Consider the following 22,264-nt stretch of genomic DNA (forward strand, 5'->3'; position numbering starts at 1 on the left):
GGAAGAAAATGTGTTATTCATGCTAACATGTATGAGTTTATTATCACTGTTATTTTTAAATGAATTAAATGTTTTAAATTTTTCATTTCTAATGTGATATATATCAAGAGATAAAACTCACATAAATAAAAGTTCTTTAAGATTTTTAATATGTTTAAGAGTTTAGAAAGACCTGAAACCAAAAAGTTTGAGAACTGCTGTTTTATAGTTTAAAAAGCATCTTCACATATATTCTCTCAATCTATCCTTGTAACAAGTACTTAGTTATCTGCTCCCCACGCCCGTCAACTAGAAAGTTTCCCTGTGTGTTACCTGGCTGGCTTACCTTGCATTCACAATGTTTCCAGCATTCAACTCTACCATTTCCTCAAAACCAATGGCAAATATATCAGTTGGTTTACTTCTTTTATCTACAATGAAGCATCCAGGAGAGACTTTTAAGAGATGGCCTTAGTTAAATGGCAAACCCCCTACCCCCCAACCCAACTAAGATCAACATCAGATCTCATAAAAGTCCACTTTTGTGTTTCAAGTTTAACCAAATTCAAATTAAAGGCAAAACCCCCTGAGGGGGACAAAATTACTTTCCATTTAGTTTCTGTTTAGGTGACCTAAGTTTGCCTATCTAAGACTGTTATTCTTGAAGATCCTTAAGTCCTTTCAGAAATCATTTTGAAAGAATTCTTGTTAAAGTTTGTACCATGGACAGCAGAGAAACAAGCCACTTCTCAAAGGCTAAAGTGACTCAAAATGGAGAGGGAAAGAAATTTTTCAGAAAGGGTACAAATAATAAAGTGGTTGAGTAACAGTCTCAAATTAGAGGAAACAGTTGAGAGGGATTTTTTACACTTAAATTTGAAGATTCCTAAGTGGAAGCAATCTAGGAAAATGAGAAGAGTCAGGGGCTCAGACTAACCCGTCTGTTCTAGCCATTAGCTCTCTCATAGCTGACAAGACCAAAAGAGAACAGAGCTGCTTTAGATAAGCAACCCCAGGGTACTTTGGGTGTCCCAAGCATTCAGAAATGAGGATAAATAGCTAGAGAAAGAACTTATAAATACTATGAACAAATACTGAGAAAAAAAAATTTATTGACTGCTGTTACGTGCAAGGCTTATATACAAATCTTCTCATTTACTACACAAACACCTTAGGAGACAGATTATATTTGCCTTTTATTTACAGACAGGAAACTGAGGCTTTGGAGAACCTAAGCAACTTGCCCAAGTTCACAAATAAAATGCAGTGGCCCAACTCTGGAACGAAACTGCCTGAGTTCAAACCCTGGCTGTGTCACTACTAGCTGAATGACCTTGGGCAGGTCACTTCTCTTACTGTGTCTCAGTTTCTCATCTGTGAAACTGGAATAATAATAGTGACGGTATATTAGGTCTGTTATAAGGATTAAATGAATAGATGTAAAGTAGTTAGAATTGTAGTATTAGCTGTTATTTTATTATTACTGCAACAACAGTTTCAAGTTAGGTTCAGTGTAAATGAAAAGGGGCATTTTAATAAAAGTTTAGGGAAATTCCCAGGGTTTAAGGTGCGACTGATTAAAGACAACTAAAAAAGGAAAATCTGCATCTCACAGTATTTCCTATGTACATCACCTTCATAAATAACACTTGATAAATGTGTACCACTTGAAAAAGGAATTAAAGTTGACTTAAACGAAGAGGGCCTCAAATCCATGACTCTGGATAAAATCTGAATACAAGCATCCTCAGCTCAGTGTTTGGTTCTGGCTATTAAGAGCTTGGTGGCAGAGTACCCAAACTGAATGACAAGTACCGTTTGCTATGAAGGGCCAACAAACGTCAAAACAAGTTTTGTAAAACTGCTCATGATCACCCTATTTCTTATCTTAGCAAATAAAGGACTGTATTTGAAAAATAGAACATATTAAATTTGAAAAATTATCAATCATAAAATAAGCTTGCTTTGTATCAGTCTAAAGAATAAAAACAGAACTAGTTTTTCTTATATGTGTAGTTTCCTTAAAGATATCAATTTATGTACGGATCCAATTTCCTGAGAATCAAATAACAAAGAAAAGGATTTTTTATTTTACCATGTTTTCTTATGAAGTAGTAGATAAAGGTGTAGGAATACAAAAGACCTAAGATTTGAACAGATTTACCTATAAGAATGTTGGTCTTCAAATGTATAAATCCCAGTTTCTTTTATAAGGTAATGCATACTGTGAAGTGCCACATTTCTTTTCTAGATTAATAAATCACAGTCAGGGTTAATTAATTAAATCCGTATTATAAAAAGCCAACCTTGAAACTCCTGGATGCCAGCTAACTTGGGTGCATCGAGAAGCCAGTCAGTGAGGGTCTGATTCTTAAAGGCTATGCTGCGAAACTGCTTCCCGCCATTCACATTCCAGGTGCCCACACATACTCGAATTTTCTTGGGCTTTGAATACTTGTAGAAATTCTCACACAGGCTCTTTAGAACTTTAGAAGATGCTAATCGAGAACAAAACACAACAGAATTTTGGCTGCATTTAATCATTTACAAAAACTGATTTTCATGACTGAGAAATGATGGCTGGAAAGTACAATTACCACCATCAGCACAAAGAAGCATCAGATACATGCATAAGCACAAAAAAGACAGCCTTGAACACAGAGCCCAGCACAATGCAATTAACCAACGCAACTTTAAAAAAATCATACATTAAGTACAATAGTCCAAGTAAAAAAACTATTACAAAATTAATGCAGCAACAAAAAAACATGCAGAACAGACAGTTCTGTTTCACGGAAATGGTACACTATTTTATGAAATACAAAAGCAGAGACTGCACATTTTTAGGAATATAACAACTGACTTCCATACAGCTTTCATTCGGAGGCTAGTAAAAATATGTTACTTCTCCCCAAACAAAAACATTCAAGAGCCATTACATTTAGGATTCTAGCTACTGACAGGTGGTTTGATGAATAATGGCTCCGTGACAAAAACACAAATTATGGACAATAATGAGAGGATGGAGATGAAGCCATGACTAAATGCCTCCCAGCTCAGAGGAGACACCAAGTCCTTACAAACGTTCTGCAGGACCCCAAACAACCTGCCCCGCCTTTCTGCCCTCACCTGCCACCCCATCCCTGTTCTCTCACTGCTCAGCCACTGGACCCTCACAAGAATGGAAGCTCCATGAGGGCAGAAATGGTCTAATATCCCTAGTGACTAGAAGAGTGCCTGGTACATAGTAAGTGCTCAGTAAGTAATGGTTAAATGAATAAATGTTCAATACATTTTGAATCCTCAATCCTTTCCCCACCGATTTTTTTGACTTCCACCTATCCTTCTTCCTCCTAAACCATGCTTCATTTAGGTTGAGTCAAATCCTTGGCACTTAAATTAATAGAGCCTTAACAGGACTTCAATCTAAAGACAGAGAAGATGCCCTTAACGGGCGGTTAACTGGCAAGAGGAAAGGGAAATCACAACGGTGCTCACCTTTCACCACAGGATCTTATTTTATTACGGTATTAATTATTATTGTTGGATACCAAGGTACATACAGCAAGCAGTCTTGTGAGAGAACGAGTGAAAGAGGCAAATAACTTTTTCGGATTAGAGTGAAAATAGTTTGACCTGTGAATCCCATGAAAGGACTGCTGATTTACACGACAAGCACGTCCCCACTGTTCCCAGGGGCAGGCGTGCACATTTCTAGCCCTCTTGCTATTTGATTTGATTACTCATATAGAGGTGTCCAGTGGTAATGAAAGCAGATTATTTGTTCTGGCCTGCTGGTATGGTTAACTGAAAGCCTGCTGAACCTGGATAAAGAATAATTCTCTATTACTACAGATTATCACTGGTCTTTCTAACTGAAGTCATTGCCATTGTTACTGCTAGAAAACAGCTTCTACAATCTTTTCTACATCAAAACACAAGCTCCATAATGATTTGACAGCTTAAAATATCCAGCAAGACAAATAATGAATTGTGTGAACAAAAACATGTTGCCACGTTGGGTGAGCTACTAAAGTCTGTTTACAAATGGAATAAAAAGTTGACAAAAAATTCCTAGTTTATTCTTAACTGGTTGGCACCTTAATGTGCAGAAAGACATGAGTCTATGTTCAAACAGATGTCCATCCCTAAATACCATACCATTTCAGAAAATGGACTCCATGACGTAACTCAAAAATATATCCAAGGGCTCTCTTCCTCCATCCTTCTCAAAAAAATTGCCAATTGCCAAAAATTTAGTTTCTCAAAACACTCAGAACAATAACTAAGTGAAACAAATCTTAAGGGATACCAAATCTTAAGTGAAAGTCTTTTTCAGCTAAATTTCTGGCAAGAGTTTAGCTTTTGCTCATTTCACCACAGATTCAAGTTTAAAGACAAGATCATAAACCTTGTCCAGAGAATGAAGGCGTGAGATTCCTAAGAACAGGAAAGGCAAGAAAAATAATGACCTTTAGGTCTTACACACTTAACTCTCCTAAGTTTGTTAGCAATCTTAATGCTTTTTAGAAGATTTCAGATCATATTTTAGTACACTAAATGCCTTTTAAAATATTATGTGTGAGAAGCACCACTGAGTAGTCATAAATGTCACAGTACTCGGGCATTAATCCGAAAGACTCACACCTGGGTTTTTTCCAGTAGGCTATAAAGAGTAAGATATAACACTAATAATGTTTGTTCAATGAAATATGAAAGTAAAATTAAAACTAGATGACCTATATTTAATTGGAATTAAGCATTTGCTACAGGAATACAAAGAGCATTGCATATTTCCTTCTAAATGAAATACTTAGTTTTCTCAAACTCAAAATGTTTTTTCTCAGATTAAAACAAGGTTATCAATTTATCATGTTAGATTCAGAGGGCAAAATAAAGTTTCCATTTATTTGCGGCTTTATTTATATACAACATCAACTTTTTAAAAAAATAGAGAAAAAGTTGCTTTTATTTACAGATTGATTTTCTATACTGTACCTGACTGTAATGTCTGTTCAGAAACTATGGATGCATCAAGAAGAAAACAAAGAATCATTAGTAAAACAGCAAGTTACAGCTGAAGTCTAGAATGTTATGACAAAACATTCTCAGACGGCCTCATTTTTTTCTTTTGATTTAGTTTGATGAGTTAATTTTTTTCTGATGGCTGTAGGACACCAAAGATAAAAATAAATGATGATGACTGATGTAAACCTTCTGCATCTAAGAAAAATCCTATGGGGACTCGGTGATGTCCAGAGTTTCACAATCAGAAGGCTCCAGGCCTGCTTTCCAGGCTACTCCCGTATGTAAGCCCGTGTGTGTGTGTGCACGTGCGTATACTTGTGAGGGAGAATATGAACCTGAAAACCTAAGAGGCTGGAGGACTTTGAAATACTGAAGTTACTGCCCTTACACCTTGTAGTATTCTTTCTGGGACTCACCAGTTGATAGTTATAACAGTTCAGTTATAACAAAACATATACATTCCAGCAAAATCACCATGCTAGGCAAAATGGTGCAAATTCCCACAGGCACAGGGCTTATGGCAAAAATGGGGTTCGGGCACAACATTCAAACACTTCGGCAATGACGTGCCAAGAAAGATAGGAACCTAATATAAAAACGGTAGCAGAATTTTACACGTGTTAGATGGTTAAGGAATATACGAATACGTCTAAAATATGGCACTTCATTTTGACAAAGACCTAAGGTTTGCTCATAGAAATGGGCAGCAGGAGGCCTGTGCTTGTAAGTAATTGTGAATCCTGGGAGAAGAGATCTCTGCAATTGGACGGTAAGTTGTAACACCAGTTATGGATGGATCTGGCTCATCATACGTCTGGTGAACGGAGGGACAGAGATGTCTCAGGTGTACGCACATGTGTATGTGTGTTGTGTATATTTCCACCCAACTCAGTTCTGCTGGGTGCAGCTTTCTGCATTTCTCTAGCATTATTACCAGTGAAATCATGCATAAACTACTGCAGAATTGGCATTATACTCAAAATGTTCCCTGATACAGCATCCCTGTTGGAACAAAATCCCCATTCTCAGAATAAGCATTAGAGCAGAACTGACTGTACTTTTTTTAAGGGTATATTTTTCATATAGTAAAATGTGCAGGAAACCAAAAAAACTGATGATCAAGTCTGGGAATTACTCAGGTCCCTCACTTCTCTTTCCTTCAACGGCTTACTTTCAGTTGTTGCTGATAAATGCCTCCATATCAAAGTAGGCACAGGTGGAAAGAGGTGATAAGATGCAAATCAGTCAGCATCTACTGCTGGAAGGCAGGAAGAAAGCCTGATGTTAAAAGCAGTAGCTAAGATCAGATTCTGGTTTTCAGAGCTTTAGTAGACTTCAGTCCCCAGCCTACTCACAGACCCCTGAGGAGCTGACTGTAATTAACTACCTTCAGCACCATGCAGAATTCTGAAAGAATCCATGATAACGTATTTGACTAAGTAATGACCCAAGAGTACATAATTTGATGAAGAACAATTTCTCCTACTTGAACAGGGAAAACTGAAAGGTTTGGTTTGGGGGCGGTAACGGAAGAAGTGAAAATGTTCAGAGTGCTACAGTGTTAAAATAGAAAAAAATATGAAATTAAGGAAGTCTATTCAGTTTTACAATGTATATTGAGTCTTCCCACGATACTGCTTAATATACGCTCACTGATATGAGCTCAAATTCTTTTGATTTTAATGAAAGACACAGTGAAAGATAAACAGCCATTCTGAAAGCCATATATTTATGTCAAATATTAAAATTGGGAATGATAGTGTCCAATAATAAGCATTTTAAAATTATTAATATGATTTAATGCTTATTCAAACAATAGCATTTAAAAGGTAGGACCAAGTTATAGAAACTTTTGGGGTGGTGATTAGCAAAATAACCAACAAAGGTATTGTTTTTTCCAATAAAGCAATGTTTTCTACATAATTATTAAATACTCTACTGAAAGTACTAGCTGAATATTTTATGAATTCCTGCCTTATATAAAGTTAGCAATACTTAAACCATTTCCCTCCTCAATCATAATCTATAAAAGAAAACATGCATGGGCCTCGGTTTTAGCTTAATAATTCCACTAATGATATAGACGTTTTAGGAGAGATAAACTTCCTTTGGAGAATGCAATTTTAGAAAATTACATGGACAGAAATTCCCTCCAAAACTATTTTAATCAACTCAATCTAACAAGTATTTACGTAAATAAGTTTACATTTACCTCTTGGACTTTTAGAAGGAATATAAGCAATACAAAGTAAAATATAAAGTAAGGACGCATACCACGCAAACTTCCAGTAGTTAAAAGGGCTCGAGCTTTGTCAGCTAAATCACTATTTAAAGTATTTCCCAGTAGCAAAACATCAATGGCCTCTTGCTTGGAGCTGTCAAAGAAGTTATTCTGAATTGTTCTACTAACAGAACGAGCACCATCTTTTAACTTTCCAGCCTGTTGGGGAGAAAAGCATGGACTTTCATTCTAAATTGTTTTTATTCAATAGGTATTCTGAAACTTTAAATAAGTTTTATATGACTTTACTGTAATAAAAAGGACCTAATTATTCTATTTTGAATATCAAACCATCACACTAAAATGCCTCAAGATGTCACTGTTTCTTTTCCTCTTTTGGATAACAGCTCTGCACAGAGACAGAAGAAGCTCAGGGCCACAACGGCATCCACTAATGATATCTAGAGCCTTAGAAGTTTAAAATTGTTTACTATAAAGGAAATAAACTGAAATATACTTATTCAAGACAAGGAAATTACTTCTTACATAGTAACTTTTAGACTTGGGGATGGATGGGATAGGTGGGGAGAAGCAGGGGAGATAAAGGAGGATACACTGCACTTGCATGTTCTCAGGAAAACTTCAAAGTACTCTAATAGTAGAAAAATGAAATTGAAATTGCTCCCAATAACTTACATTAGTTAAAACTAAAATTGAATATGAGAACGAAGGTCTAGTCTGTAACATGTAAACTACAGTTTGTATATTTTAGGTCACTTTGCCTATGTAAATATAAGTAATAAAAATAAATATATGCCAATTCCTACAGTGAGAGAGTCGATTACAACTTCTAATGAACATATATTTTACTCAGGTGTGTTAGCTATCATAAAGATATTTTAATCTTACAGATTTTGATGATTGTTTTAAAAAAACAACAACAAACTCTTGCCTTTTAGAAAAAGAACTTTAGTTTGCAATATGTAATTTTTATTCCTTAAAGAAATAACAGGAATTTGAGGCTTAAAACGTTATTCCCTTCCATAAAACATATGCAAATGACATTATTTGAAAAGAGACTCACCATTCACATTATCAGGCAATTAATCAAAAGGAACCCAGAGAAAGGAAAAGAAAGAGCAGTTCAGATGTTAGATTTTAGTTCAATTCAGACTAGAATATTTAATACATAAAATTTCATATCTATTTTGTTAGAGATAAAAGACCACTGAAAATATATGTAACCTCTGTACATAGAAAGTCAACTGCAGAAACAAAAAGGCAGAACATAAAAGAATATTTTAAGCAATAGTTGTAGAGAATCAGGTTTAAAAGCAAGAATTATGTTCTTTATTCAAAAGGAATACATGAAAGTTTAACAATCTCGGGTTTTCAAAAATAGGGACCATTTAAGGGGGCTTCCCTGGTGGCGCAGTGGTTGAGAGTCCGCCTGCCAATGCAGGGGACACGGGTTCGTGTCCCGGACCGGGAAGATCCCACATGCCATGGAGCGGCTGGGCCCGTGAGCCATGGCCGCTGAGCCTGCGTGTCCAGAGCCTGTGCTCCGCAACGGGAGAGACCACAACAGTGAGAGGCCCGCGTACCGAAAAAAAAAAAAAAAAAAAAAAAAAAAAAAAAAAAAGGGACCATTTAAGATGTAAATATTTGTAAATGTCAATACAAATTATTTCTGTGAGTTGAACAAAAGGAACTTTTGCAGGTAAGGCCAATGCCTCTGAACAGAGGCATGACACTTTATGAGACACAGAAGAGGAGGAAGATTTGGAAATTAAAAGAAGACTTTGTGATGATGAACTTCAGCTGCTATATTGAAGCGGCTAAATAAGAAACTATAAAAGTGGTAAATGTCCCTGTTTCTATTTCTGGGGATAGGGATTTAGAATATTAATAAATTCAGTGGAGGCCAGGAGCCATAAAAGGTCAATATTTAAGTATATAAAATAATGAAAAATACCTCAAGTATGCACCCAAAGTCCCTCAGTAAGGGCCAAACACTAAAGGAGAAAGTAGTCTGTAGATAAAAGTAATGATGAGGCACAGACTTATAATTATGTCCATATTTCACACTTCCTTTGCACATTTTGATAGCCTCCTTTTCAAAGTAAGAAAAGAAAAAGAATAAAAACCTAAGCCCTGGGCTTCCCTGGTGGTGCAGTGGTTGAGAGTCTGCCTGCCGATGCAGGGGACACGGGTTCGTGCCCTGGTCCGGGAAGATCCCACATGCCGTGGTGCGGCTGGGCCCATGAGCCATGGCCGCTGAGCCTGCGTGTCCGGAGCCTGTGCTCCGCAACGGGAGAGGCCACAACAGTGAGAGGCCCACGTACCGCAAAAAAAAACAAAAACAAAAACAAAAAACAAACTTAAGCCCTAATAGCATTCGGTTCACAGTGGGTGTGGCATAAATTGCCCATTGATTTATTAGTCCATCCAGCATTTATCACACATCTATCCAACAGAATGCACTGTGTCAAGTGCTGGGGAAACAAAGTCAAATAAGACAAGACTCTTTATTGGGAAGACTATGATTTGCGGGGGAGGGGAGGTTTTGTTTTGTTGTTTTTCTTTTTTAATTAAAAAAAAAATTTTTTTGGCCGTGCCACACAGCAAGCATGTGGAATCTTAGTTCCCCAACCAGGGATCAAACCCATGCCCCCTGCACTGGAAGTGTGGAATCTTAACCACTGGACCACCAGGGAAGTCTCTGATTTTTTTTTTTAAAGAAAAACATATTTGGGGGAATTCCCTAGCAGTCCAGTGGTTAGGACTCTGTGCTTCTACTGCAGGGGGCCTGGGTTCGATCCCTAGACCAGGAAACCAAGATCCTGCATGCCGTGCTGTGCGGCCACATACACACACACACACACACAAAACCAAAGGTTTAAAAGAAACATATTTTTAATCAAAATAATATGAAAAGTAAAACAGATATTATGCAGGTGAAAAATCATTTTAAAAAATGTGAGGAACACATATCTAAGCCTAGTGGATTATCACTAAACAACTGAATATGTCATATATACATGTCCCTCAAACCTAGGGAAATAACTATCTGTTCAATCATTAGTATCCACTATAGAAGGAAGTGTTAAAGAGGACATAAAAGCATGATAAAGCAGAATTCTAACACAGATACCTTATAAAAACCAAACTATTAATTTAAAAGAGTCCATTTAAAGCTTTGCTAAAAAAGGAAAAAGGATCTTTTATAATGTTACGATAGATCTAGATCTACCTTAGCCTTTCCTTCAAGAGCTCCAGTTCCTGCATAAATCTTACTGATTGAATCACCATTCACAGACCACATTGATCGAAAAACTTCTTGGAAGCGAGTCACCAGCTGAGGCTTTTCAGCTAAGCCGAGAGCTTCCAATTGTTTAGTTAGCATCTAAAATAGCAAAAGAGAAACTTTTATAAGTATATGAATACATTCATTATGATGTGACTTTTTAAGAACTACCAGAATCAAACCAAAAATTTACAGTTACAGGACTTTGTGGGTCTGGATTCTGAAAACACAAGTTTACTATTTCCCACCATGTCAATCTCTAAAGTAAATATCACATCAATGAAACCTATAAGTAACTCAGTATTCCCTTGCAGTAATAAGAACTTCTTTCTGGTTAAATGATATTAAGCTTATCAAAATGGCCCTATGGGGAATTCCCTGGCGGTCCAGTGGTTAGGACTCCCCTCTTTCACTGCCGAGGGCCCAGGTTCAATCCCTGGTTGGGGAACTAAGTTCCCACAAGCCGCGCAGCCAAAAAGAAGGGAAAAAATGTCCCTATAAATCAGACTAGTTTATCTTGTTCACCTAAAAGAACAATACACAACAGCTCACATTGGAGCAGAGAAATATATCAATATTTACCTAGTTTATTTAAATATATGTAGAAATAACTATGCTTCTTTAATTTCTGGATTTGGTTCTACACATTTGGGTAATTAAGGTCAGGAGATTGTGAGAAAAGTAGAGCTGCTCTTGAATTGTTATCAAAATTTTAAAAGTAAGTCATATCTCTGAATAAAGTCACGACAGCTTCTAATGTATAAAATTCGTATCAGTAAAGCATATAAGGGAGAACTAGGGGGGGACACAGCATGCAAGGAATGCAAGGATCTTTGGGCTCCCACAGTTCCTTCATCACAGTGGAAGTGTTCAGAAAAGTTATTGGTCTTTACTATGAATGACTCTTAGCCTTGAAGTCTGGCAAAGGCAAAGCAACGTATAATCCTTATCTAGTCTCTTTCTCTTATTTGGAATCTAGTCGGTGCCTTGCATTTTTACTTAACTCCCTCCCATTTGTGTTTTCTTTTATCTTGTCTATAAGTGGACATTATCCATAATTATAGAGGGATCAAACATTGAAATAATATTAAAAACCCTATACTGGGTTTATCTGATTGCCTAGAGACCTACACCAGGGCTACTCTTTGCTGGCATGGAGTATTAACAAAATCAGCCTCCGGCATCTCCTTTATCATTTATACCTCCTTCTTCAAGGAACTGGGCAAAAGTGGCTTTCACTACAAGTAGTTTGGTTTTGCCTACATTAGCAGTATATTTTGTAACCAGTCAACCAACTGCTATACTAGGGAGTATTCTCACACCTAACAACAGACAGTGGGTAGTCAGCTAAGTCAGATTCTAACACTTGTTCTACTTTTAATGAAGATGTTCAAGTATTTCACTAAGCTTACTCTCAGAATCTAACTAAATGATTTTAGCCACTTCAGAACAGAACTCAAAACAAACCTGAGCCGTGCGATAAACTCCATCCCTATGACCAAATTCCTGCTTTTACTTTTCTTATTTCTGTTGTATTTTCTAAGTAAACCTCAAGGACAGATTTCAAAAAAGGCAAAGCAGTAAAATTTACTTAGTTACATGAAAACTACATTTTTGTAGTAGACAATTCTATACATTGTACTTTCATTTTGAGAAAGAAAGACCCTCAGTTGCAGAGTAACTAATTAACCAATATTCTGGCCAAATTTAAGATCATCTGTTAGAGGAAATAAGAACCTGTTACTTCCTATTCCTGTTTTTCATAGTATTTGAGAACCATGCTAAGTTCCTATGGAACTAAGTGAAGACCCACAATAGCCTTATGAACCTAACTGCTGCATAATAGGCAAGACTTAGAAATCTCAGCATTGCTACACAGTTTGTCAAATAGTTGAGATCATGCCTAAATTAGACTGAATTTGATATATGAATAGTAAAGGAAAAAACTTTTAAACAGAGACTTTGTTACAGAAGTTGGCTCTCATTCACTTTCCTTCTAACAATGACATTTTCATCTGATCCTGTTTTTTGTAGCTACTGATTTGAAAATGCCATGTAAATGGCACTGGATCAGACTCTGTCGAAAATATAATCCTATAGGGTTGTACATGTGAAAACAGATCCTCCCCCATTCCAAAAAGACTTTTAAAAGACAACACAGAGAATGAAGGCCAAATATATACGTTTGTTTTTCTCCTACACACACACTATACATGTATTTCTTTTCTTTATTCAAAAGACAGGCAGAAAGAGGCAATTACTGGAATAGTATAAATAGCAGGGTGTTTTTTTAAGGGAAAGTTAAGGAACAATAGAGGGAAACAGATGCTATCTAAAGAAAGTATTTAGACCAGATAAAGGAAACATTTAAACAAAAAGGGATGTTGCCCCCTCCCCCAAAGAAAAAGACTAGAAGTAAAGAATGCCTTTAGCATAACTTCATTTTGTGAAAAGTAATTAATGAGAAACATAAATATTACAAAAGCACTGAAAAAGGCATTTGATACAAGTTGCATAGACATATTTTATTCTTTTTACCTCTAAGCCAAGGAATGCCTGCACACTATTTGTTCTATCAAGACAATCCAAGCAGTTTGTTCGAACTGTACCACTCTGGCATCTGTAACAAATTCAGTGAAATTAAACAGACAGTTTAAAACAAAAATAACAAACCTAAAACAAACTGAGAAAAATTAAGCTGATTAAAGTGTAGCATCTACTTTCTCCCCGCCTCAACTTTCTAGAGTAACAGTTCTCAAACACACAAAAAAGGTGAAAGAATTTTACAGTGAACACCCATATACCCACCATCCAGATTCTACAACTGTTAACATTCTGCCATACATTTTTTTTTTAGATTTGCAAGATAGATTTTATTATCTCCATTCAATTTGTTGAAAACGCAAAAGACTTTAGAAAGTCACCAGGAATTACATTGAATTGTTTTCTTGTTACCTGACTTTTGGGAACATAGAGAAAGGGAAAAGTTGAGTACTCTATTCAGATGCCCCTAATTATTTGGAAAATCATTATCTTCAAGAGCTGTAGCATCAGCTTACATTTATTGAGTATTTTAGGCTTTCAAGTCCCTTCATACACATCATTGAACACCCTCAATAACCTGTGAGGCAGAAAATGTCTATTATAGACTGTATCTTCTTCACTAATCCATGAGCTCCTTTAAGGCAGGAAATGCATCTTGTCTTTCTTGGACCTCTCCCTCCCAGCACAGCCTCTAGCTTCTAGCAGGCGTTCATTAACTATTAACGGAATCTGGGTCATTTGTAGCATAATAGCCTCATAATAGCTAAGTGACTTATCCAGGCTCACAAAATCAGAAGGGGAACAAACTAGAATTTGAACTCAAGTCACCTAATTGTAAGTCCTCTATACTCACTCCCTCCATGGCATTGTTCAGGCGGGATTTGTGACCACATCCTAATTGAAATGTGCCATATATTCTTTATTACATATCTCTCTTTTCAACCATATCCACTTATTTTTTTTGTTTCCAAATAAATGATTTATGTAGATTATAATTAAATCATGGGTAATTATTAGTCAAATCCATTTTAACTGCCTTCACTAATCAAGGTCATTTTAAGACTTGCACATCCTCCAAGCAGCAGGCAGGCTAAGCAATAAGATGTTTGTCCAAGTTATTTTCTAGGGACTTGGAGTCAGCTGTGTATAGCTAGAGATGAGCTGGTTAAGACTGGATAGGACCAAGCTGAACTGGTTAACACTGGTTAGGACCACCAACCCTCCAACTGGGCATGTGTGAATGTTGAGTCAGTGACCTTTGATGTCAGAGGGCCAAAAACTCCACCCTCAGACCATGCTAAGCACCTCCGTTTTTGACTGTGCAGAGGGCTTCATAGAACGATGACGATTACCACTTATTTTTAATTAGGCCAGTAGTTAGGAGCTAAACACACATTCAGATTTATAACCCCATAGTTCTGTATCAGAGCAGACAATAACCAATGTCTTTTTTTTTTTTTTGCATTTAATAATCCTTACTGGGGACTTCCCTGGTGGCGCAGTGGCTAAGAATTCACCTGCCAATGCAGGGGACACGGGTTCAAGCCCTGGTCCAGGAGGCTCCCACATGCCACGGAGCAACTAAGCCCGAGCGCCACAACTACTGAGCCTGCGCTCTAGAGCCCGTGAGCCACAACTACTAAGCCTGCTTGCATAACCACTGAAGCTCACGTACCTAGAGCCCGTGCTCCACAACAAGAGAAACCACCGCAGTGAGAAGCCCACACACCACAACGAACAGTAGCCTCCGCTCACCGCAACTAGAGACAGCCCGCATGCAGCAACGAAGACCCAACACAGCCAAATAATAATGATAATAATAATAATCCTTACTGAAGCCAAGAAATATTATTAATTTTTTTTTTTTTTTTTTTTGCAGTACGTGGGCCTCTCACTGCTGTGGCCTCTCCCGCTGCGGAGCACAGGCTCTGGACGCGCAGGCTCAGCGGCCATGGCTCACGGGCCCAGCCGCTCCGCGGCATGTGGGATCCTCCCGGACCGGGACACGAACCCGTGTCCCCTGCATCGGCAGGCGGACTCCCAACCACTGCGCCACCAGGGAAGCCCCTAAGACATTAATTTTAAGAGAGAAATGTAATAGCCTCAGAGATAGTAGCATGAGATCTGGGCCAGATAAATCAAGCTCTACCGTTTCCTAGTTATATGACCTGGGGCAGATGACAGCTTTATGCCTCCGCTTCCTCAAATGTGAATGGAGATAATAAAAGAACTGATCTCTACAATTGTTATTATACTTGTAAAGACTAAGTGTACTGCTTGACCCATGGTATGTGCCCAGTAATGTAAGCTATTACTAGAAAGAAAGGAAAACAAGCTTAAAATCAAGTATAATAAAGGAAGGTATTTTATTTAATTAAATAAAATTATAGCAAAGTCCCAATTTAAAGAAAAGAGAAACAGAGCAGTCAAACCTTTGAACTTCACTTCCATTGAAATAAAAAAATCCATAATCCAGAAACTTCTGGACTTGAGGTTTAAGAACACTATGTAATTTTTCTGCCTTTCCTCCTTTAACCATTTGATGATAGTCAAAATTCACCATCTGGATGTCAGTTGCATGTTCAGAAGCTTTCAAATGACTCTGAAAATAAATGGTAAATATTCATTTAAATGTTAACTAAATATGATCTTATCAATACACTGTTATAAATGGAACTTTACATTTTAAATGAAAATCTCAGCAGGTCCTTGAGATCTTACGAATTTCACGAAGCTTTCATCGCCACTGGCAGTAAAATGGAAAATTACTTGCTGATATCTTATGGCACCTTTTTCCTAAAACCTCATATACTATCCTGGAGAGACTAGGTATGGCATGATTAATATCAGGGAACTTAAATAAGATTCCCATCTGGTTTAGAAAATGAAAAATGATTTCCAGCCACCAGCATTTCATTTTTTACCATAAAAATATAATGACTGTTTATATCTATTACAGAATCTCAAAATAAAATAGCTTATTTTTTAAGACAAAGCCCATCAAAAATTGAAAAATTCATTTTTTTATACCTTCAAAATATACAAACGTTTCAAAAGTTTACCATAAAAAGTTTCCCACATTCTCTAAAATGTAAGTTGTTTAGTAACAACATTAAAACAAAATAGCCAAACAATTAATTTTGGACTTCATTAGCTTAAACTTTAGAAAATGTTTTCTAACCATTTTGTTTAAGTTTATAATCTTATGTAACACTATAATTTATATCAATTCAGACTCAATAAACATTTATGAAAAATATTTTTCCTTAGAAGTCAGACATTTCTTCAGGTTCTTGTTTAATGAAAATTCTCAAATTTTCTCTCATCAGTACAAGAAGTCTTGTGTGTATACAAATGCATTATTCAACATTTCATAGGTTTAAAACAGTGACTATGGTTTCTAGGAAATAGGCAAGACGATGAACAGATGAAGGAGGAAACTGCCTGGGTATCTTTTTTTTTTTTTTTTTTTTTGCGGTACGCAGGCCTCTCACTGTTGTGGCCTCTCCCATTGCGGAGCACAGGCTCCGGACGCGCAGGCTCAGCAGCCATGGCTCACGGGCACAGCCGCTCCGCGGCATGCGGGATCTTCCCGGACCAGGGCACGAACCCGTGTCCCCTGCATCGGCAGGCGGACTCTCAACCACTGCGCCACCAGGGAAGCCCTGCCTGGTATCTTTATGCCAGTGACAGACGAGCATTTTTTAGGGGGAGGGTATCCTCCTGCTTCTCTACAACATAAATAAGCAGATTAGAAAACAGGGTCAATTGCCTTGAAAGCTTTCCATAATCCCAATTTCAGCAAGATTATCCTAAACTGTTACCTAATTGCCCCAAAGAATGAATGGTTCCAACAAGTACCCAATCTTTTTCTAGGAAGTAATTTACTTCCTGGAAGAATCTGATTATTATATTATTTAAAAATACCATTCTAGGTGTCCATGGGCCAGAACAGAAGAAAAAAATGATCACACTTACCTGGAAAGCCTTACTTAGCATATGTTCCCCTTCCTTAGATCCAAGCAAATTTACTATTATTTGTTTACCATATAAATTCTTAAGTGTTCTAAAATGCCTATTAAAGAAAGAAAGGAAATAAACATATGTCAAATGACAAGCCAAAAACCTTTTTCAATAAACAGGAACCCATTATTAAACAGGACCCACGTGGCAGTATATTATTCTTTCTTTTTTTTTGGCTGTGCCTTGTGGCATGTGGGATCTTAGTTCCCCCACCAGGGATCGAATCCAAGCCCCCTGCAGTGGAAGCGTGGAGTCTTAACCACTGGACCACCAGGGAAGCCCCTAAACTCATACAGTTGGCAAAACTGGATACAAATCCATTCCACACAGTTTCAAACCTCTGAATTTATAAAAACTCAATGCAATTTCCTCTCTGACTTAAACTCCCACCTATGCTAGAGCTGTTGGAATCATCCAGATCCCTCTCCACCCTGAGGCTGAAGCTAGACAGCCACGGAAAACACGAGCCACCCATTGGTTGGGAAGGCAGCAAGGGCAGAGGGTGTAGGGCTGCACCTCACACATGAGGACATCACACACTCCGTGAGTATTCAGAGAGACCTCCTTAACAGCTCTAGCCTTAAGGAAAAGAGACCCCAAATATAAGCCTTTATTTGCTCCAGCTTCTAACCATTCCAGAAGCTAGAGAGCAATGCTGTCCAAAGGAAATGTAATATGAGCCACAGACAGAATTTAAAATTTTTTAGAAGGCATATTAAAAAAGTAAAAATCAAAGGAGGAAATTAATTTACATATATTTTATTTAACCCAATACAGCTAAAATATCATTTCTACATGTAGCTGATATGTAAAACAAATATCAATAAAGTATTTTGCATTTTTTTTGCACTAAGTCTCAAATCCAGTATATATTATATACCTACAGCACATCTCAATCTGGACTAGTCAATTTCAAATGCTCAAGAATTACAGGCGGCTAGTAGCTACCGTACTGGACAGCGCACCGGTGAGAGGTAGTTTTAAGGCCCAGACAAGACCCACACACCTAGTGCTACCACCCCTAGAATTCATGACAGTAAGTGTCACTGTCCTCCAGTTAAATTAGGAGTCAAGAAGAAATTTTCCTTAGAGCCAAAAAAGCTGAAATGAATCAGTAAATACAATTAGAACTAGTCTCACTGCTTAGCAATATCAAAACCTACAGCACTATGTAAAAATAATCAGTCTTACCTGTCAAAAGCAGGTGCATTGGCTTCAAACCCCCTTGACATACGAACACGATGAGATCCCACCTAAGATAAGAAAAATATGGTTAACCATACCAAAAGCCAACATGTAGACAAAAGAAATATTGTTTACAGTATGTAACAATGCATTTGCTAAACACCCAGTAGCGAGCTGAGTGATTGCCATTCATGATATTCTTTAAAAAACAAGTTCTAGGAGGTTCTCATCCCTTTTATTTTTTAAAACACAAAAAAAGAACTAGAAGTTAGACCATTATGAAACACTTGTAAACTAACAAGGATTTTTATTTATGTAAGATATTTTTAAGAGTGCTTTCACATACATTACCTTGTTTTAAGCTGAAACTACGTGCCCTTTATATGTCAACCGATATTGGCATTTGGGCAATAAAAAACCGAATACAGCCAAGTGAATAAACTTGTCCTCTCAGGGCAACAGCATTCATTTCAAAAAAGATTCGCATGACAATTCAGGCCTCCTGACCAAAATTCCTACTCTTCCGGGCTGCCGACAAGTGCAATGTCTACATATTCTTTTTTTCTCTGTTATGCTGAATACTCTGTTCACTCCTCCCTCCCTCACCCAAAGATCCTACAAATTAAGAATATTGTTCCTGGAAAAACAGACTTTCCAAGTCAATCTCTCAGGCACACAACTGTAGTTACAGCACATTTTGCAGAATCAGAAAATCTGGGTTAAGAGAATTAAACCAGATGGAAAATAGCTAGCGATTGTGTTTTGTTACCGTTTTTCTTTTCTCCTATAGGAAAGCAACAGAGAGATGAGGCAGAACTGAGAAAGGTATAACAGATGCCAAGAAGATATACAGCAGTGAGACCAGATTCTTTCCCCGAATTTCACTTTTAAACATTTCCCTGAGACTTTGGGATCAAAGTTCCCCAGAATCCGTTCTTGCCAATCTGTGAACAAAGTGACTTTAAAGGCAGCGTGGGAGGAGGGCTGCCAGATCAGTCATGCAGTCGGACAAGTAAAACTAGAAAATAAGCACTAATGTGCCCATCCAAGTTCAAAACTGAATTAACAGTATTATCATCCACTCAGCAATACCCCTCCTGATCTGATGAGACAACTGAATGAGTGTCCTGAGAAATCAGTGGATTCTCTCTTTAGTGCTTTTTGTTCTTAGTAAGAAATTGATTGGCCAAATGTCACATCTATATTCCATTTCATTTTCTAGTGCTTAACAGACTGCATAAAATCTTAAATTTTGAAAGATGTGTGCTCCAGGACTTTAAGCATTTTAGGCGGCAGAAAACTTTCTCTTTGGAGTCCTCTCAGGTAATTGCCTATACTATAAAAGTTCAAGACTTAGCATTTTGTTTATTCATTAACATTTATCTTGCAAAGTACTCTCAACTGTTAAGAAGGTGAACAAAATACAAGTTTTCTCATGTTTTTTAGGTAACGGCTGTGGTGGTTCCCTACTGTCTGCTCCCCAACGCATATACACAGTTAGCTACACATCATAACACAGCAATCTGTTGGTTAGACTAGACTAGGTTTTATTACCCAATGTTAAAAAAAAATTCTATAATAAAACAGTTATGTCAATGGTGATAAAAGTTTTAAGGCTTTAAATAACCATAAATTTACCCCATTAAAAAAAAAGTTACATCACAGCTGTGTTTAGAAAACCATTTCACTGGGTGGTGGTATGCAACATCACCTTCTGACAATAGCACTGCTTCGTGTTCACATACTCCTGAAACTTCAATTCAACCAAAAATTCAACGTGCCACACCACGCCAGGCATAAATCTCATGACGCTTACCATTTTTAAGACTAACATAGGCTATAATATAATGTAATGATATAGTATCAGAGGAATACTACAAATTATAAGTGCTAAGTACCTTCAGAAAAAGGAAATCGTAAGTAAAATGAGTGAGTTGCCAGCACTTGAAATATCACTCTTACCTGGGTAGCACCTTATGACAACTCTTATGATGCCTCAAACTAATTGATACTGATGTTTATCTTTTCCATAAAAGGCCTGTCTCCCCAAACAGATTGCAAGCTCTCTCTGAAGCATCACTACAGTCTTTGAACTTCTCATAGGATACAAGACTATATACACCTAATGTGTACAGAATAATACACGTTTAGAAGAACTTAAGGATTTCATGAAGAGATCAGTGTGGAGGAGTGACCGGAATCCATTCCACGAGATCTGAGTCGGCTACTGAAGGACAGCAAACCTTCGTTTGGGGAGCAGAGGATTCTTGCTAGAAATAGCCAGGCATGAAGCCAGATAAGTAGAGGAAGCCAGAACACGAAGAAACGGGTGCACAGATCTGATGAGTGAAATAGATCCAAAGTGGTAAGAATGGCCAGAAAGGGAGGAGACCAGTTAGAAAACTGTGAGAATAGAATCTTCCAGGCAAGAAGGAATTATGAAGACCTTAACTGAGATGACAGGAGTGGGGATGAAAAGAAAGAGAAAGTCCCAAGACCTAGGAGAAAGCTGGGGCTAAGCGTCACAGGGCCGCCTTGCTGACTCAGGACTGGCCGCTGGAGCAGGCAGGGCTGGATACGCCGCAAGGGCAGCAGGAAAGGATCCAGTACAGCACAAGTTCTCTAATTTGAGTGGTTAAGTTAACCACTCAAATTAAAATGCAGATTCCTGGCCCCATTCCAAAAGATTCTTTTTTTGAATCTTTTCAAAAAGATTCAAGTTGAATCTTTCAAAAAGATTCAAGTGAAGTTGAGGCCATGAATCTGCATTTTAAAATCACTTCCAAGGATTCCTTTAAAATATTTTAAGAACCTGAGAGGAATTATTCATGGAGGAAAAGAGGTAGAACAAGGGACAACTGCCTGAGGATTCTCTGTCCGTGACTTGTGAAGTGAGACAATCTCACTAGGCAACACTAACTTCAAGGATTCCCAATAATAAATTCCAGTCCCGAGAACACACAGGACACCTAACGACCATTTACAGCCACCCTAAGTCAAAAGTCCTTATTTGTCTTCTATGAGAAAATGAACTTGGGGTCTTGATATTTTTATTCTTTTTAAATCAATATCTATTATTTTCATTCCTCTATTACCTACTCTTTTAGAATGGTGGGGAAATGATAAAAGATACTCATGAAACGAATCCATCCCTGTTCAAAGAAAGGCTGGCTTTAAAAACTACTAAGCTAAATAACTGGGAACTACTGACCCAATCCTCAACCCAACCTGAGACAACAGGCCAGCTCAGTGATGATTTGGCAGAATTGCTGGACTGCCTTGATGTCTCAAAAATTACTATATCAAGAAAGGCATGATTTAAAAATCTGTAGTTTTCAGCCCATGATCAAATGACATTATCCAGCCAGACTACTTGCGTGGACAGGCCACAGAACACAGAAGGAAGTCGGAAGGAAGTCCCACCCAAGGAGGATCCCTCAATGTAACTACTCAGGATCCAACCTTACTGAATAACCAAACACTGTAATTCTGAACTTCTTAATAACACAGAAAGCAGGTAAAACAGAGGGCTTATAAATAGGCTATTACAATCTCTTATACTAGCCTGTCTCTAAAGCAAAAGCATTTACCTTGCATCAAAACAGGGTTTTAGAAATTTCTTAAAGCAAATATTCCAAACACCCTCCTCTGGTCACAAAAAGTTAGGAGAAGTGTGGTAGGGTGGGTATTCTTTCCCAAGAGAGACTTGGGGAGCAATGTATCTATTTAAGTTACACCTATATGCCAAAGATAAAACCCACATGAGTTAAACTGGTCTTAACAAGAACTCAGGAATTTTAGCAAAGCAGTACAAGTATTAATCCTTGTTAATTCTTAGCCTGTCTTGAATAAACTGCCTTATTGAAAAGGTTCAAGTGGTCTGCAATTTTCCTCCACAATAACCATCCTAGAATAAGAGAGATCCAACTGTGAACTAAATGGAGGCAAGATTTTTTTTTTTTTCTGTCCGTTTTCTC

General features: G+C 37.5%; 1 protein-coding gene across 6 annotated transcripts in view; it reads right to left on the reverse strand.

Annotated features, from left to right (window-relative positions):
• SYNJ1 (synaptojanin 1) overlaps positions 1-22,264 on the reverse strand; it is an 88,203-nt gene that overhangs the window by 34,426 nt on the left and 31,513 nt on the right. For all 6 annotated transcript variants that reach the window (XM_032629655.1, XM_032629653.1, XM_032629659.1 and 3 more), the window contains 8 exons: positions 18,294-18,355; positions 17,058-17,154; positions 15,512-15,681; positions 13,074-13,155; positions 10,482-10,634; positions 7,282-7,447; positions 2,286-2,477; positions 326-410 (listed from right to left, as the gene is read on the reverse strand). In XM_032629655.1, the coding sequence (XP_032485546.1) occupies positions 326-410; positions 2,286-2,477; positions 7,282-7,447; positions 10,482-10,634; positions 13,074-13,155; positions 15,512-15,681; positions 17,058-17,154; positions 18,294-18,355 (1,007 nt within the window). The remainder of the gene's footprint in view (positions 1-325; positions 411-2,285; positions 2,478-7,281; positions 7,448-10,481; positions 10,635-13,073; positions 13,156-15,511; positions 15,682-17,057; positions 17,155-18,293; positions 18,356-22,264) is intronic.

Source organism: Phocoena sinus, chromosome 4, assembly GCF_008692025.1.
Source record: "Phocoena sinus isolate mPhoSin1 chromosome 4, mPhoSin1.pri, whole genome shotgun sequence".
Lineage (NCBI taxonomy): Eukaryota > Metazoa > Chordata > Mammalia > Artiodactyla > Phocoenidae > Phocoena > Phocoena sinus.